Source organism: Haliotis asinina, chromosome 4 (genome assembly GCF_037392515.1).
Source record: "Haliotis asinina isolate JCU_RB_2024 chromosome 4, JCU_Hal_asi_v2, whole genome shotgun sequence".
Taxonomy (NCBI): domain Eukaryota; kingdom Metazoa; phylum Mollusca; class Gastropoda; order Lepetellida; family Haliotidae; genus Haliotis; species Haliotis asinina.
Genome location: NC_090283.1, coordinates 63,990,715 through 64,010,270, shown reverse-complemented (window position 1 = coordinate 64,010,270; position 19,556 = coordinate 63,990,715). Strand labels below are relative to the sequence as shown.

The following is a 19,556-nucleotide window of genomic DNA, read 5'->3' as shown; positions in this document are numbered from 1 at the left end:
ATCAAAGGGAGGTAATCCGCCAACAAACCATATGCTGCCCCGTAAAGATATTATTGTGTTTGACGGTTATTAAAGATTATAACTTCTAGTCTTATGCCACTTTGAATTTATGAATTTAGACAAGTATTACGCATAAATTATAAGCGATGGGATTACTGGTCTCTTTCAGGGAACCGCTATTATATGAAAAAAACCTGATGTTCAGTTTTCCAGCTGTGCTCTCACATACCTTCAGTCCTGAGACCCGGAAGTATTTGACCTATATAGTTCATGGCTGGAGGCTAAATCGCGTCACACCTGTTAATCTTGCCCGAGGAGGACATGGCACTTAGTTACCTATCGTTATATCATGTATTACGGATACAAATAATTACACCTCACCTCACCTCACCTCACCTCACCTCACCTCACCTCACCTCACCTCACCCCACCTCACCCCACTTGACTGACTTGGTTGACACATTGCATCGGGTCTCGAGTCTTGCGATAGATCTGAGGTGATGGAAGGTGGGGGTAGCCTAGTGGGTACATGGTCAATATCTAAGCCAAAGATCAGGGTTGATTCCGCTCATGGTACAATGGGTGAAGCCCATTTCTGGTGTGTGTCCCCCGCCTTGCTGTTGATGGAATATTGCTAAAAACGGCTTTAAACCCCCCCACCCACCCCCACTCCCCCACTCTGGTTCAATTCACTCACTTAGAAAACTCAGTCTACATATATATAAATATTGAAAAGTATTGCGCTCTTGAGATGCTTGAGTACTGTCCATGTATCTCTGAGGCTTTTGTGCCTACTGAGAAGTGAATATCTGCCCAGAACTTAGGAAAGAGGATGGGAAGGGGGGTGGGGGGTGGGGTGTGTGTGTGTGTGTGTGTGTGTGTGGGGGGGGGGGGGGGGGGGGTGGGGGTGGGGGTGGGGGGGAATATCAAATATTCACCAACTCGCTTCTGCTCTTGTTTACAATTTCTACCCGGTGAATAAATGCTTAAAGTGGTCTTTTGCGATGTTTTTTTTTCGGCAACGTTCAAACACCAAGCACCAAAAAATTCTGATTATTTTTCACGACATGCGGGCAGTGGAGTAGCCCGGTGGTGAAAGGTTTACCTCATCGGGTTCGATTTTCACATGTGTTCCTTGTATGAACACATTTCCGGTGTCCCCAACTCCGTAATATCGCCTGTGTTCTGCTGAGAGCGTCATCAGTCACCAGAGCCTTGATTTCGTATATTTCACAGTTGAAAGAAGTTTCGTAAAATCTTTCAAATCTCTGGAACCTTTCTATTAATCGATTTCATTCATATACATTTCGTCTAAGTACTTGCAATATCCCGTTAGAATTGGCCTTCAGCATCCAAAGCTTGTTGTAAGAGACGAAACTAACGACATCGGGTAGCTGGGACCCGCTGATTCGGTTAAGCCCAATTGAATACTTCTATGCTCATATGATGTCCATCACTGAATTATCTAGTCCAGACTCGACACCGGGAGTAAAATCCGATCGATCCGACTTTGTGTGCAGACCCTTTCCGTGTTGTCACAACCCCAACTGCACAGTGCACAACTCTGTGTACTTAAGAAGAACCTGCGAATCTGTTGGTAGATGACCAGATGGTGGCCACATGATACGTACAAACACCCAGTTGCGGGTACAACAACGTGCAGCAAACATGGACAAACTACTGTGTGCCCCACTCCACCCAGCTGTGAATGGGTACCTCACGATTAAAAAGCCATATTAACTTGGTGCACGTAGGGGTAGCAAGAGGTTTATAGTCCCCAGGGAGTTGAGATTGATGATACGATATGACGTTGAGACTGACATCAAGTGATGAGGGGAACTATCAACGCCTTGAGCACATTCAGTAATGACATTTACAGAGAGCCGGGTAGAAAACAAAATCCTACCGTTTTATAGTCAACAAGGGATATTTCTTCTTTTCACGTGTGTGAGGTGGTTGAACTCCGTGCTTTGAACAACATTCCGGGTATATGGCGGCGTATTATTATATATAAACAAGTCCCAAAGTTGGCTCAACATGTAGACACGTGCACCCATGTTATAATGGGAGGTACGTGACGCAGCTCTGAGATGTTTCCACTTTGGGAAAGTCCACGAGAGTGCGTATTTTGCTGACAAACCTAGAAACATACATGGGCAAACCAGGATTTGACCCTAGAATCGTTCCTGAATTTCCCAAGGGACACAACTCTGCACCGAGAATTACTTTCACTTTCGTCAAACGTTAATTAAATATTGCAGTAGTTACATTACTTTCGTTGCTTTCAGAATCGGGGTTCAGAGTTTCGTAGGTTCCTGATTTTCGTAAATTGTGCCTTCACTTCTATCATAAGTTCTGTAAATACTTATTTCAATTGTTATGATTGTACATAGAGTGTATTGAAGATGTGGCGCTCTCATCCGAATGTTAATCTGATGTCGCATCTTATAAGGGTACATTAGTTCAATTTCATGCGGGATGGATTTTTTAAATGAAAAGTTGGTGCAAATATTATTGGGTCTATAAAATTTATTACACGCTTCCCCTCCCATATCTAAAACTCCAATTCTCAGTGTTGAACGGGTTTTATACCACACGATAAGAGCGAGGAAAAATGAGGACAGGTTTACGTAAAGTTCCACTTGTAACGTGAAGGAGAAGCTGGAGTTTTCACTGCCATTGATCGTAGGAAACGGAAGTAAAATATATTTCTCTGACATACGTACGTCGAAAAATGAGCGTCCAAGTCTCAAAGGCATTGTGAGGAGAAGTTGGGGGTTTCACTGTCATTAACCCTAGGAAGCGGACGTACAATATTTCTCTGACATTCCTACGAAAAATGAGCGTCCAAGTCTCAAAGGCATTGTGATTTATTAGCGACTCTGCTAGCCTTGTGTCACGCACCAGTTGCCGTGAAAATACAGCAGCTGCAAAGTATACTACCAATCAACTAGACTCACTGTAAACACTCACTATTTGTTACAGGGAATGTGTGAAAGAAGGGATCTTACGTAATACCAGAAAGAGTCAGAGATTTCATGAAATCTCTGTACCCACATGGCCCAAGTAACTGTATTTGTTACCACAATGATAATGAAAATACTAATGAGGAAAACAGACTTCATCTTTGTTGATCAGGATGTACATATTAGGGTGTAACGACAATGTATCAATCAATGTATTTGTGGCAAATAAATTGTATTGCAATATTTTGCGAATCGGTTATTTCCCGTTTGACAGACAGTCGATTGACAGACACAGAACAGGAAGGTTAATTAAGGTAACACCTCCGGGTATAATGGAACAGTCCACTTTCTAGTGAGTAGGGTAGGGTTAACCTGAAACAGGTTCTTTAACTTCTTTTTTCGCTCAGAACTGTTAATTACCTATATTAAAAAAAGGTTTGTCACTGTGTTGTTTATTGAAACATATTTTATTCATTCAAAAAAGGATTGGGCACAAGTTTTTCATCTTAGAAAAGCCGTCTTCAAACAATAGGGTATGTAGAACAGAACTTACCCGAGAAAGCGTTTTGTTTGAAAGATATAGGCATGTGCATATCAAATCATTCTGATTTGCAGTAATTAGGAGACCTGTTTTGCAATGTAAGATAAGATTTATAGCAATCACTTAGAATTTTTTACAATACTTTTAGAGTTGCAAGTTTAAACAGTTAAGAAAATATTATTCCACACTGCTGATAGTATAAAACATGATGTTGAGTACCTCAATCCTGAACGTAATTGGCTAAAAGCATTTTACCCATAATTTGTAACTTGAACGTTAAGGGATTACGTGAATTCCCAGGTTTCCCGCATTCCCTGGACAAAAATAGTTAGGGATATATGTAGATTTTGTAGTTATGAATAATGAAGTATTTATTCATTGACATACTGATAAAATATCAGTCAAAAACATACTAATATCCCTAGCTTATTTTGTCCAGTTTATACATGTTTACATCGAAGATGAATTTTTCTACCAACTGAGGGGATCCAACAGTTTGAGTATGCAGCTGAAATGCACGAGTACCGTGCATCAGACAGCTGACAGACACGTGCAAATATCGTGCATGAACAGCTGCGTTTTAGTGTAAGGTTTTGTTCAGAATTTGCCTATTTTCAATCAGTTTCTTAATTTATTGAGCTGATGGCAATACTCTATTTAGATTTACGGATATGTAGCATCATCAGTTCATATGTAAACAGTACATGTAAACATTAAGGAATATTTTGTCAAATCTAGTTTAGAACAGTTGACTCAAGTAAGCCGCTACACTTTCACTAATGAGTCTAAACATTTGATGGTAGCCACATATATCCATATATCCATATATCCATATATCCACTCTCACGCACTTTATTTATTGACATTTGTTTTACGTCATTCCCGTGCGTGCATGTTGCTATAATGTAAAACATATCGAAATCGGGAGACATCCACGTGATGCAGTATCACCCAAAGCTGTACAGTTAAAACATCTTTCAACATTATATATAGGATGATATAACCGTTACAGGTTGGAGAATGTACGGGTGACATCGGTTTATGGAATATAATTGCATTTTCTTACAACACGAATCACCGACTGGTTTTTATATTTACAATTAATTTTCTGCCTTCAAGACAAAGTTTGATATTCTCCATCTTTGCATTATTCACTAATTTGACATAGGACCTTCCCTCACCTCCAGATTTCTCGTACATCGCGCTATAATACACAAATGCAGCTTGCCATCATATCCTGTAACACACAGGGTTGAATTCTATCCTGGTTTTAATAGTGGAATGTGTTCGTTGCATGGTCCTGACTGGTCCAAATTGCTGAAGGAATGGTGTAATATGCGCTGTACGTAAAGTTCAAAGCATACTTCCCACAGCGACATCAAACAACATTCACCGTCAGGGCGTTGTCCCTGGCAACAACCTCTGGTTAAATGCATGTACCAGGCTGGATGAGTTACAATCCGCCGTGACAAATCCTAATTTGAGTTGGTGCTGTGCTGTGGTCTCACTTACTTTCTAGAGCTGTGCATACCCAGACTTTGTTCACGTTATTTTTTCATAGTTTGGAAACTGCTTTAAACACGGAAATGTGATCTCCTTTGTATACGTGACTGAAATGAACATAAGAATTAAAAGAAACAAACAAAAACAATCCTAATTAGTGAAGTCGTGTGAAATGGTTGTTTCCCTCAGAGCGCATGTAAAATACGTCATTCAAAGTATATTTATTCCTATCCTGGTTTTAATCGTAGAACGTGTCTTCGTTATATGGTGCAAATGAAGCTCGGGTACATGCATGGTTACCATGAAATTTTATTGTCCTCTGTCGACAGGTATGTATATCGCCTAAGTTTGGTTTTATTACACAACTCTCACAATCACGATATGTCTCACAATCACGATATGTCTCACAATTAAGATATGTCTCACAATCATGATATGTCTCACAATCACGACATGTCTCACAATCACGATATGTCTCACAATCACGACATATCTCACAATCACGATATGTCTCACAATCATGTCTGACAATCATGATATGTCTCACAATCACGATATGTCTCACAATCATGTCTCACAATCATGATATGTCTCACAATCATGTCTCACAGTCATGTCTCACAATCATGATATGTCTCACAATCACGATATGTCTCACAATTATGATATGTCTCACAATCACGATATGTCTCACAATCATGGTATGTCTCACAATCACGATATGTCTCACAATCACGATATGTCTCACAATCACGATATGTCTTACAATCATGATATGTCTCACAATCACGATATGTCTCACAATCATATGTCTCACAATCACGATATGTCTCACAATCATGATATGTCTCGCAATCACGATATGTCTCACAATCATGTCTCACAATCATGATATGTCTCACAATCATGTCTCATAATCATGATTTGTCTCACAATCACGATATGTCTCACAATCACGATATGTCTTACAATCATGATATGTCTCACAATCATGTCTCACAGTCATGTCTCACAATCATGATATGTCTCACAATCACGATATGTCTCACAATTATGATATGTCTCACAATCACGATATGTCTCACAATCACGATATGTCTCACAATCATGATATGTCTCACAATCATGTCTCACAATCGTGGTATGTCTCACAATCGCGATATGTCTCACAATCACGATATGTCTCACAATCATCATATGTCTCACAATCACGATATGTCTCACAATCATGATATGTCTCACAATCATGTCTCACAATCATGATATGTCTCACAATCACGATATGTCTCACAATCATATGTCTCACAATCACGATATGTCTCACGATTATGATATGTCTCACAATCATCATATGTCTCACAATCACGATATGTCTCACAATCATGATATGTCTCACACTCGTTTCTCACAATCATGATATGTCTCACAATCATGTCTCACAATCATGATATGTCTCACAATCATGTCTCACAGTCATGTCTCACAATCATGATATGTCTCACAATCACGATATGTCTCACAATTATGATATGTCTCACAATCACGATATGTCTCACAATCACGATATGTCTGACAATCATGATATGTCTCACAATCACGATATGTCTCACAATCACAATATGTCTCACAATCATGATATGTCTTACAATCATGTCTCACAATCGTGGTATGTCTCACAATCACGATATGTCTCACAATCACGATATGTCTCACAATCATCATATGTCTCACAATCACGATATGTCTCACAATCATGATATGTCTCACAATCATGTCTCACAATCATGATATGTCTCACAATCACGATATGTCTCACAATCATATGTCTCACAATCACGATATGTCTCACGATTATGATATGTCTCACAATCATCATATGTCTCACAATCACGATGTGTCTCACAATCATGATATGTCTCACACTCGTTTCTCACAATCATGATATGTCTCACAATCATGTCTCACAATCATGATATGTCTCACAATCATGTCTCACAATCATGATATGTCTCACAATCATGATATGTCTCACAATCACGATATGTCTCACAATCATATGTCTCACAATCATGATATGTCTCACAGTCATGTCTCACAATCATGATATGTCTCACAATCACGATATGTCTCACAATCATATGTCTCACAATCATGATGTGTCTCACAGTCATGTCTCACAATCACGATATGTCTCACAATTATGACATGGCTGAAATAATTCCGATTTGACTTTAAATGTTAACTCACTTAAGAGTTAAGAACGCCAGTACAAAAAATATTCACTCACACGCCGTCAGTAATGTATGTTAATGTACTTACATTATATGGAATAACTGTATATTGGTAGGAATGATGTAAGATATGACTAGCCGCTGGAAACAAGTCACTTTCTGATATCTTTTAGCGGCATTTAGAAGTCGTTATATATGCCAAAGATCTTTTATGGATAAATCTTCTTTTAATTCTTTGACACACATGGAAGATTTAACCATAAAAGATCTTAGTCAAGTCATTTTATGTTTTTATGTGTGTATGATGCTGTTTAGTTACTTGCAGGTTTACTGGGGAACATCGCGACACAGGACATCGGTATTGGGCTATGATTCCATCCAAATGGAGAATCAAACCCTGAACGCCGCCGCTTTGAGCAAACGTTTGAACAACACGACTATCCAGCGCCGTTTCACATTCTACGCAATTGTTTCGAATTGTAACACTGGTGAAGCAATGAGAGATGTAGTGTTCCTCCACACCTCTCTACAAATACAAAATAAACAATAATTTCAACAACAAAAAATCCCAATAAAAAGAATAAATAAAATAAAAAGAATTAATTGTAAAAAATAAAAAGAAGAAAAAAGACGAAATAAACAATAAACAAAATATAAACCACAAAAGTCGATGTGATCTTGGCTAGGAATTTGTAACCAGCGTAAACATGCTCCTTGCAATGCACAATAAACACAAACTTTATATGCATATGAATTTATTACTGACCAGAACACAGGAAATGCAGACAAAGACAAGTTCACGATGACACAAGGGAAACACGTCGACGACGTTGACGTCAGTGCTGTTGACGCTTCAACATCGGATGTACATGCTAAGCCGACGGATACAACATGGATCAAGGAGACGTTGACGCTGACGTAATTCCAACAATCTCTTGTTGTGTCTCTAACATCTTCGTCACTGGATGCAACATGTTAATTCCTGTGAGAATTTGTTGAAAGGAACAGTTTATTTTGAAAAATCAACTGTTAACGTATTGCCAACTTTACTTGTCCCGAATGCTTGAATAGCATTGCATTCTCACTAGCAAAACAATTATGATCACATAAAGTTAAGACTGTTAAATAACAGTGATGATATTAATACAAATAGGGATTTGAGTTACCAATGTTCAATTATTCCCAAATCTTGAAATCTGGTCTGCTTTCAGGATAAACAATTTAGTTAGTTAGTATTAGAATTCGGGCTTGAATATTACCATATCAACTATCTACAGACCTTATGACGTCAACGAATGCTCATGGGTATGGTATTCACCTACAAACACATCATGTTTAGCGCTTGTCGCATGCATTACTGAACAGATTCCATGTACAGCGTGCACATTCCATGGCATCTTAATAAACGTGTGATCGTCTAGGGTCTATCTCTGAGCCTGCCTGAGACAGTTGTCACGAATACTGTATCTGGAACAATATCCCATACGAATATGAAGTTCTGCATTATGTAATTAAATTTGAGTGCGTTGGCATTAAATACACATGTCGATTATATCCAGGAACGAATAGGAGAGAGCGAATGATATGATTTGAACAGCATGTGATTTATTTCACTGCGTATCATTGGGCAATGCCGAAATGATCTAAGTGTTTACTGCTACCAATAGCATCAGAATGGCGTTGGCAGTCTATATACATAATAATGTGGTGATTGGGATTCACTACTTTCACAGGTGTCTGGCGCGCCCAAGGGAGGCGACTCTGGGGACCGCCCCATCCGAAACAACAGGAGTAAAATGCGATCAGATTACGCAGAATCATTGCAATCGCGATCTACACGGTATGGAGCCGACGTAACATGCCGTTGCCATGGCAATCGTTGACATGGCAATCGCTGCAACTACAGACCTCCCACTCCTGTAGTACAAACGTGTAGTCTATTCGTACCTTGATGTGTGTTACCAATCACCTTTTCACTTACACATGAAATGATTAAAATAGTTTTTTTTCAAACACGCGGAATGCCATTTGTTGATGCCATTTATCCTTGGTTCGGCTCCGTTTTCACCAAGAAGAGTTGCAAAAACAACAACATCAAATCATTATGTAAAATATAAAATAATCAGTCTTTGTTACAGTTTCCCTACTTCTTCTTAAAAACCAAATACACATAAACGCATATATACTCTCTAAGACGTCATAGTTTTCTATGCCAGAATAGACTTCAGTGTCATTAATCAATCATGTTGAGATTCTTGTTTATAAATTCGTCATAATCAGGAAAAACATCAAAACGAAATACGACGCTAATTACACTTGTTTGAAATCATCCGAACTTTTAGGGGCGGTGGGATACCCTAATCTGTTTATGGATATACTTATATCTGCAATCACAATAAGCATCAGTAATGTCTATATACTGTACATCAACCTCAATTGCATTAACCGAAATATTCTTCAGGTGCATAACGTTGTATCATTTGCTAGACAACTGTTCCAGGGACTACACCGAAAGGTAGCACCTATTGCAATAAAGAAGTTGCCTATTCATAAAATGTGATTAATCTGGCTTGGGTATAATAATTTCTAGGTAACGAGTTTGACTATGTATCAAAGACAGACACTAGGTTCAAGCCTTGTAATTAAACCGGGTAGCTAAGGGACACAACTCTGTGCTGAATCCTGTGACCATAACTAATGTTTCCTTGCACCTCCCCGTAGAAGGTATACATTACGTCACGTTTTCGAACTAAATCTGTCTCCACTTCCTGAAGCTCCAGTTGTATCTAAGAGTATTTTCTCAAATATAATGTTTAATACACAAATGATAACAATACAAAAACAAAACAACATCAATATAATGTAGATTTCTCTGTAACAATCTACATAGGTATTGTCATCGAGAAGAACACAAATAACAGTTTTCTTATTTGTTATTAACAAATACATATAAACGCATATATATTCTCTACACCGTCAGAGTTTTCAATCCCAGAATAACCTTACGTGTCATTAGTCAATTATGTTGAGATTCTTGTTTATAAATTAATCTTAATCAGGAAAAAACATCACTGCCAAATATGATGCTAATTACACTTGTTTCAAATCATCACGACATCCAGATCGTGAATCACAGTGTGACAAAAGAATTTCCCTAAATGGAATCTACAAGCAATGACACATACTGAAGAAATGTTCCGTCACAGGAGCGTGTTATATAAATATATGATGACAATGATGACACTGTACAATTAGTTTCAATGAGAAACATGGTGGTGATTATTTACATATAAACATATGTGTACATAATCTGTGTCTAGACATCACGCTAGACTGGCTGTGGGCATATCAGGCGACAACGAAACTGTGGCCCGGATGTAGAACGTCTATATCGACAATGTGACCCGGAAGTAGAATGTCACATAGAGGGTACGCCCGTTGCCGTCGAGGTTACTGTAAATGACGAAGCACTTAATGTTCAAGGTCTTGTTCCATTGGTCGTTTCAGTGTCTGGCAAGATTAATGTGTGGAAGTCCGTTGTTGTCTGCTCGCATCACGCTCTGCCGTCGACGAGTCCTTTCCATCGTTTTATTCCCACTGTCCGTGTGTGCTATTTGGTTGGTGAAAGCATAGATTGTGCGTCTCTGATTTGTACACACACGTCCTTCCATCGTTTTGTTTCCACCGTCCGCGTATGCTACACTGTTGGTGAAAGCATAGATTGTGCGTATCTCGATATAAAAGGATTGCGCATTTAAACTTGTTCTATTACTGTATAATCAAGACATTTTCTGTAATAGGGGCAGGACGGATCCCTTCTTATAAAGAAAGGAGGTGTTTTTTCTGGAGATTAAGCTTTTGAAATCCCTCAAGTCCTAAAAGATCCTTTCCAAATTAGACCGTGTTTGATCTTTGTGGATATTTTGGATTGACATGTGAACGTGGAAACGACTCAGTTATTCAGTCTTATCGGCGCGGGTTAAACCACTTGAGGTGTTGTCATTTCTGGTACTCGTAGACACAGTTCGAGAGAATGGTGAGTTTGTTTGGATGATGAAATCACCAGCGGTCATACATAGAAACCCTGTGTCTCAGTCTGTGAGTCACCTGCCTTGGCATCTATATAATAAGCGGGCGAGTTGTATGGTTGGGAATTGTTTGTGTACACACCGCGGGAATGTGGATGATCTTTGTGAACCAAAGAGTGTTGTTTGTCACCTTGAGAGTTTCTATTCCCATCTGGACACCCAAGTGTTTTGCTTTGAATTGAGTTATTCAAGTCATTGTGTCTTTGTTGTTGTTCCTTAAAGGAAGAGCAGACCAGTGGATCTCGTTCCTTGAACGACCAGTTCATATCTGTGTCCTTAAAAGAGTTCTTTGGATCCCGTTCCTTGAGTGAAGATGGGTTTCTCGCTTCTCCTCCTTTGAAGGAGCTTACCTGTCCCCTTTCCTGGAAGGAAGTTCCTTGAGCCTGCTCCTTGAAAGAAGAACAGTTCCTCAGTTCTGCTTCCTTGAAACAGTTCCTCTGTATCTGTTCTTTGAAAGAGTGTGTCCGGTCCTGCTGTGTGTCTTTGTTGCTGAAGACGCTACTGGATGAGGAAGAGAGACTCATCTGACCATGTGACCTGTCTAGGGAAGAGTCCAGCGTGGTCAGTCTTGAGAAGGATTTGTCCAGGGACGTATTGGGTGAGGAACCTGTCACCTCCAGCACGATGGAGTTGCCATCGTGATCCGTCGTCTCCCAACGGTTGTCACACAACGGCCGACAAATGTTGGGGAAGAGGGGAACAATATGTCCAACCTCAGCGACTTTGAACTGCAGCGTGACAGACTGGAGGATCTTTGGGGACGTGGTCGACGGCAGACGCTTCAGGGCGAACTGAACGTTGTAGTGTATCTGGGCATGGATCGTGAAGAGACAGAAGTCTGTTCTCGTCAGCTCAGGGTCAGCTCCCAGAATGAGTTTGTAGAAGTCAAGCATGTCATCCCAGTTTTCATCACTCGCGTACACAACTAACCGGATGTGCTCCTTTCCATAATGCACTTGTCTCACTGCCCACAAAGGCAGATCAGATGACGTGTAGTAAAACTCTTGTGAGTTGTAGGGATACGGATTAATCTTTCCTTTCACTAGCTGCTCGGAATGATGAAATTTCCATGGCGGTTTTTCAAAATGTCGCCTGGCTGACTGAATCCGTTCACAACCAAGCATACCTTCTTCATGCAGGAACACAACTATAGCGAGGCTGGACACGTGCTCTGAGAGTGTGTCCTCGCGAACAGTATTGGAACTTCTTTCTCTGATTTTGAAGAGCTGAAGGTCCGAGTCTATCCAACTCAGGACAGGCTGATAGAGGTCAAGCAGTGGAATGACCTCATGGGTATCCGCATAGAACAGGACGGTCAGCTTGGTGGGGTCGTTCTGGAGCAAAGAGTCCGAGTCGGAACCGGACAGGCTAACACTTTCACTCTCGGCGTCAGACCGGCTCGAGCTCATTGAAGACACGCTGCTACCTGAAAACAGAAATATATCTGTGAATATGTGACACAATGAGGAACCGCCTTCTTCTCTCTCAGACAACCACCAAAACCACTGTGGATGACAGAGCATTCTCAGCTGCAGTCCCATTACTGGAACAACCCCACTATCACTATCAGGGAAATCAGTTTCAAAAAGCCCTAAAAACCCTCTGGTTCACAATATCATTTTCATAGGCTTTTCTTACTCTCTTTGCCAGCGCCATTGAGCAAAAACCTTTTCAAAATAGGCGCTATATAAATTAATCATCATTATCATTAATGTCGACATGCATGGGTCTTTTCTCCAAATTAATTGTCATTAAGATTTCACTCCAGTGAGTATAATTTTATGCTTCTTAGAGCAACAATCCTCCTTGACTGATGGGGGACACTGAAACACGCTTCTGTCATGTTCTGTTCGAGATATAGCTGCTTCATAACCTTATTGGCGTAAAACTATATTTACTCACTCATTGGCAGACTCACATACCTACCAGCAATACTGTCAGAAGTCCACTCCTTACAATAAAATATTAAACCACAAAATACGTGTCTTATCTTTTAGTGGACTGTTGTGTTAAAAAGGTCTGATTTGCATTTCGTATTTTATCGAATGTACGTTCATCAATGACATGCCTATCTACTTAAGGGATATACATTAACTTGGTAAATACTACGAATAGTTAGGTCAAGTATCGCTTAATACCCAGGTTCAAGTACATGCTTGAAGTTCAGTTCTTTTTCACGAAGGAATATGAATTATTAACCATTATAACACTCCCGAAGCCCAATATCATGAACAAATAATATAAAATAAACTTATGCTCCTAAATCTTAAATGCTTTTTTAACATTACGTGTTGACCATAAAAGGAAATTCCTTATATAGAGCCATTAGTGGTTTAGAAAGGAAACATGGTTTATCAATTGCGGTCATGATGCCTCTTGGAAATCACATGAAGTTTTATTTGAATAACGTTACAGAAAGACGCACGCTGCACAAAATGAGGTCACCTCCAGGATATATCAAGTCAGTCAAAGACAAACGAGTTTTTCAGCATGGACAACATTGAATTATTGCATGAGTTTACTGATCCAACAGGCGGTCGTGCCAGCCAGGTGTTTATCTGGCAAGCAGGAAGAGATCACATTTGATTACGCCTTTGCAAAAATAGATTTTGAAAATAAACAAATCCTAAAATAATCATGGGATAACTACAGGAGTGATTATTGTTACACGTCATTTTCGCTTCATTGGGTTCCGGGCTGCAATAAATTATTGGTCGCCAGCAACTTGAGGTTAATGAATCGGGTATTCAGGCTTCCTGCCTTGGTTGGTGCACGACCTGAGCTTGTGGTACAAGGCGATTTCGTGAACAGCGAGATGTGACTTTGTGACTAGGTTGGTTGTGTGCGACCTGAGCTTGTGTTGGAGGCAACTTTAGGAAAGGATTTTGAGACACAGTGACATGGTCTAGTGCGTGTCATCCTACCCAGGGGCACCGGTGTGACTTATACTATTATTCACTGGTTTGTCCGCTACAGATTTTCATTGTACAGCTGGAATGCAGCGTTATACAACAATAGCGGCAGCAGCAACGACGACAACAGAATGAAATAATTGAACAAACCATACAGAAATTAATCTACATTTTTACGTAACCATGAACCCATATTAAGCCTTTGCTCATTTTTTCTCTTCATGTGTGAAGCCTGGCCGTCTTTGTATTGCTGGAATAATGGCTACAAATGGACAAATGGCGTAAAACCCTTTAATACTTTGAGAAGAAACAGAACTGAACCAGTAACATAATTCAAACACATTAACAATTGTTTTAAGATATTGCATTAACGGAGCCTCAATTGCCAAAAAGAAAACAAACAAAAAAATATTTAAAATATTGTTTAGCATTTTAATATGGCACTCGGGTTATTTCCTGGTTCTGGGATTCCACGTGAATAACCCGCAACCCTGGACTGTAGGTACACGGCGTCAATTGGTCTGGGTAATCAATGCCAAACAGTACAAACATGGTAAAGAATGTTGATTGTCTCTGTGACTCCGGCACCAGCAGTAGAGTGTTAGTCGTCTTAGGTCGTGACTTCCCTTCCAGAACCCCCCTCGTCTAATCAATGTGCCCCTATGTACAGTGCTAATGTGTCAAGAGCTAACTTGCACAAACTGAAGACGTTTGTTGTTCGTGTCAACCCCGTTGTGAGGAAGTCGGATGTGGCTGGCGAAGGAACGAGGAAGATGAGGTGAAGGTGTGGGTGTGAGAACATTATACTAAGATGCTAGAGCATGAAATGAGAAGCATCTGTAAAGTCGTTGACACGGGTGTGAAAGGTATAGATAAACAGATATGTGAATATGGGGCGATGTATGAAGAAACTGGGAATACAAATAACAAAACGAGGTGGGTGGATAGATTTTGAAGATGAAAGTTGACCGAATGAAGAAATTGGGCAAAAAGAAATATGACGACGAGTTAAACAACAACAATAAACAATCTTAGAGTGGCATTTAGAAGTTGGCGTGATGGGCAACAAGGGGGGTGTTTTGGATATAAAACTTCTTTAAAATAAAGTTAATATGAGCGGCGTTGTGTACCTACTGATACCTTTATAAAACAAGTTATGGACAATGTTCAAGGAAAGGCTACACATACGTCAGATAAAGACAGTTTCGAGAGACTTGGACAGAGAAATTTGACAAGTGTAGAGTAACGGGGACAGAGAAAAGTGACAAGTGTAGTGTAACGGGGACAGAGAAATTTGACAAGTGTAGAGTAACGGGGACAGAGAAAAGTGACAAGTGTAGTGTAACGGGGACAGAGAAATTTGACAAGTGTAGAGTAACGAGGACAGAGAAAAGTGACGATGAGCTGCATATTAGAGAGATTTCGGCTCAGAAATGTGAAGAAAAGATGGAGCATAGTCAGACTGAGGAAAGTGAAGTTGAGTAAAAAAATATAGACAGACTGGGTCATAAAATGGAAGATGGGGTGAAGAATAGATTCTGAAATATTTGAGTAGAGAAATGGGTCATGGAAATTGGACAATGAATGTGAACCTGTAAGAGTATTGATAACTATGAAACCAAATGGTGATGTATGGGGGAACTGACTTGACAGTACAAAGAGAGACTGGGACAGGGACATGTTTTGTGATGTGTCATGGAGACGCGACGATGAGGCGAGGTCCAGAGAAATTGAACGAAATCGCCATCTGGGGGAACGTGGGTTCTAACACACCGTCATAGTAGTTTGAGATAGTCAAGGGAGATATAAGTGTATCCGTGTTGAAAGCTGTAGTTGGCAGTAACTATCAGCCAGTAGTGATAGAACAGCCGCCATATAGCCGGAATATTGCTGAGTGCGGTGTAAAACTAAACTCACTCACTCAGTAATTTAACATGAGGATATAAGTACCTACTTAATGACGGAATTAAACTATTGTACCCTCGTAATATATTATATAATAGCATGCTATAAGGAGATTCCTGGTTTCATGAGTATTTTTACATTCCAGTTCCTCGCATTGAGAAGATGATGACGATACAGCACAATGATTTTTGCTTGAGTGCATTCAATCAGATGACTTTACTGTTCTTCATACAAAGAACTTTTTTCACGAAGTGTTTGTCTCCTATTTGTCGTTTAGCTCAACAACAAAATGAGAAATCCCTTTCCTTGTGTACACACATGCATTACGATCTTGCACCAGACTGTGTAGTCGTTAGCTGAAAGTCGCACTTGTTGATACCGTCACCAACGATCCCTGCATTGTCGGAATTGATATCGTCTAATTTAAGTTGTGTTTTTTTTTATCGCCATAGGATAGGTCATCTCATGGGAACAGTAAAGACTCAGAGTCTGCTCAATGAAAAATGACGCTAATAATGAAAAATGTACTGGAATAATTTTGAGTATTATTCTATTTTCTAGCTAAAATGATAACAGTGAATAACTAAACTGACGTACAAAAAAACATCCGTCTAGTGTTTGGGGATTTTTTTTCAAAAGACAAAGTTAATATTTTGAAAAAGCGTTTTAATTTTGACTTATCACACATCATACACATTGTATACATATTAGGATGTAATGATGAGAAATCTGACAATTTTGTAACAAGTGGGGTGGGTCCTCTAGGTGTACAACTGACTTGCCGCTGCATGTGTTTGTAGTGCAGTGCTCAGGTGGATCGATGTGGCAGGATATGCAGAAGTTTTCCCCTGCACTCTACGTTATAATCATTAGATAGCAATTCATAAACACGTGCATAAATTCCGTGTCAATCGCGGATCAGGTATCTGCAATTATTTCGCAAAGTAGGGGAAGAGCACCTATTGCAAGAGTACGTCGTTGTTACCTAACAAGCGCTACTCAGCTAATGTGTTAAGGTGCAAAATTCCCTGTAATGTAAGTAGGCAGGTCAAAACCAACATATGAACGAAGAAAAAGGGACGGGGGCAAAGCAAAGTCTGAGCCCCGAACATGTCTGTGAAGCTGAGGCCCGTGAACCACATATGCGACACTGCTCCCTCCGTCAGTTCGTGTGTACAGGGCGTGAGGTGCCTTTGTCGGGATTATCAAGTTTAATCTCTAGGCGGCTTAATCTGAGTAAACTTCGATTTCTTCTGCCAAGACGGTGTATTTACCTTTTGAAAATATTCAATTGACACAGAGCTCATTAGTTGACTCAGAGGCTCAGAGGGGATTTTCTAATTAGCAGCTTACAGTAGACTACTGTTAGACTGAGAAACAGTACAAAACGGATGGACGGGGAAGGAGGAGACAGTAACTGGTGGCGTGGCCCCGATTTCTCGAGTTTTGACTTCAGTTAGAGAAATTTGAGAAAATGCATTTCCCATAAAGTACTGAAATTGATATTAAACTCAAAAATAGTAGACAGTTTGAATTTTGTAAACATATTGGTTAAGTTGTTTGGGCCTCTGTATTTTAAAAATGCAGCTGAGTTAAAATTTCATCGGTTTCAAATTGTCAAACTCAGTTTAAAATTTGAGCAAAATTATTTGTTTCAAGAAACCAGAACCTGGTTTGAGGCTTGGGGAGCAAAAGAGGCTTCCAGTTAAAGTATGATACAACACTGACATGCTCTAAAGAACAGAGGCAATGATTCGTCACAATATGGATTATCTGTTACTTGTATGAGGTATTAAATGAGGTAATATAGGGCTTAACGCCATGTTCAAGATTATTGTATTTACCTGACGACGTACATGTCGGTGTCGGTGTCGGTGTCGGTGTCGGTGTCAATGCCGTTTATATATACTACCTATCAAAGGTTTTAAAAGCACTTACTTCAGTTAACTGTCCTACACTAGCCATTGCAAAATATTCCATTTTGTATAAAGGTACCGTTTACACACGGGAAGTGATATATTGTAAAACAAATTCGTAACGTTGCAAAGAGTATTGTCATGAGTCCAATAAATGATGAAACGCAGCGAAAATTTGTGAACTCTCAACAAATCTGAACGCAGCTGTTCACATGCACAATATTTGCACGTGCTTTTCAGCAATTTCGTGCATGATCCTTGTGCAATTCATCTGCATAAAGTTTGCCGGTGGTTCCCCCAAGTTAGCGGACAAATTCATTTTCCATGTAACCCCCAATATATACATAACATATAGCGAGTGCTTCAATTGAGTCTAAGTGATGGGTTCACTGCTTCAATTGAGTCTAAGTGATGGGTTCACTGCTTCAAGTGAGTCTAAGTGATGGGTTCACTGCTTCTAGTGAGTCTAAGTGATGAGTTCACTGCTTCTAGTGAGTTCACTGCCTCAAGTGAGTCTAAGTGATGGGTTCACTGCTTCAAGTGAGTCTAAGTGATGGGTTCACTGCTTCAATTGAGTCTAAGTGATGGGTTCATTGCTTCAAGTGCGTCTAAGTGATGGGTTCACTGCTTCAAGTGAGTCTAAGTGATGGGTTCACTGCTTCAATTGAGTCTAAGTGATGGGTTCACTGCTTCAAGTGAGTCTAAGTGATGGGTTCACTGCTTCAAGTGAGTCTAAGTGATGGGTTCACTGCTTCAATTGAGTCTAAGTGATGGGTTCACTGCTTCAAGTGAGTCTAAGTGATGGGTTCACTGCTTCTAGTGAGTCTAAGTGATGGGTTCACTGCTTCACGTGATTGTAACTGATGGGTTCACTGCTTCAAGTGAGTCTAAGTGATAGGTAGTATAGTACTAGTCTTCTGAGATGTCGCAGTGTGACATGAATATTCACTCAGACACGATATTCAGAACAGTTTTTGTGTTGTCCTCTTACTGCCGAGCGGTAGGCAAGGTAACAACAAGTACCATCTTTGTTTGGGTTTCACGCGGCCGGGGATCGAACACTGTCAAGTCAAGGGAATGAGTGAGTGAGTTTGTCAATGTCCGAACTGTATCCCGGTTATAACATAATTGGACAACTGAAGGAGGGGAACTTCATAAAGGACCAACGGTTATAACATAATTGGACAACTATAGGAGGGGAACTTCATAAAGGACCAACGGTTATACAGGACTGACGATGAATTCCATCTTGCGAAAAGTTGTTCCATCACAAATTAAACTCAAGAAGGATCCGAACTTGTGTACGTTGATCGCAATGATCGAACGACCCGTAAAATCCGGGTTAGAATTCAGCAAACAAGCAAACAAGTGGCTACCCATTTTCCGTCACTGGGAAGGATGATAGTAAGAGGCAGATAAGTACAAGAGTGAACGAGACTGGGCAATGGCACCTGCCGATGTGTTCCGGGGTCATTGTTGAGGTTGGCTCAGCGA

The 19,556-nt window shown here is 40.0% G+C and overlaps 1 protein-coding gene across 1 annotated transcript in view; it reads right to left on the bottom strand.

Annotated features, from left to right (window-relative positions):
- Positions 1 to 7,979: 7,979 nt before the first annotated feature.
- The window catches only part of LOC137282650 (protein FAM124A-like), a 48,937-nt gene continuing 37,360 nt past the window's right edge, over positions 7,980 to 19,556 (bottom strand). Inside the window, exon 3 of the mRNA XM_067814437.1 lies at positions 7,980 to 12,755. Coding sequence (XP_067670538.1) covers positions 11,311 to 12,755 — 1,445 coding nt within the window. The 3' untranslated portion in view covers positions 7,980 to 11,310. The remainder of the gene's footprint in view (positions 12,756 to 19,556) is intronic.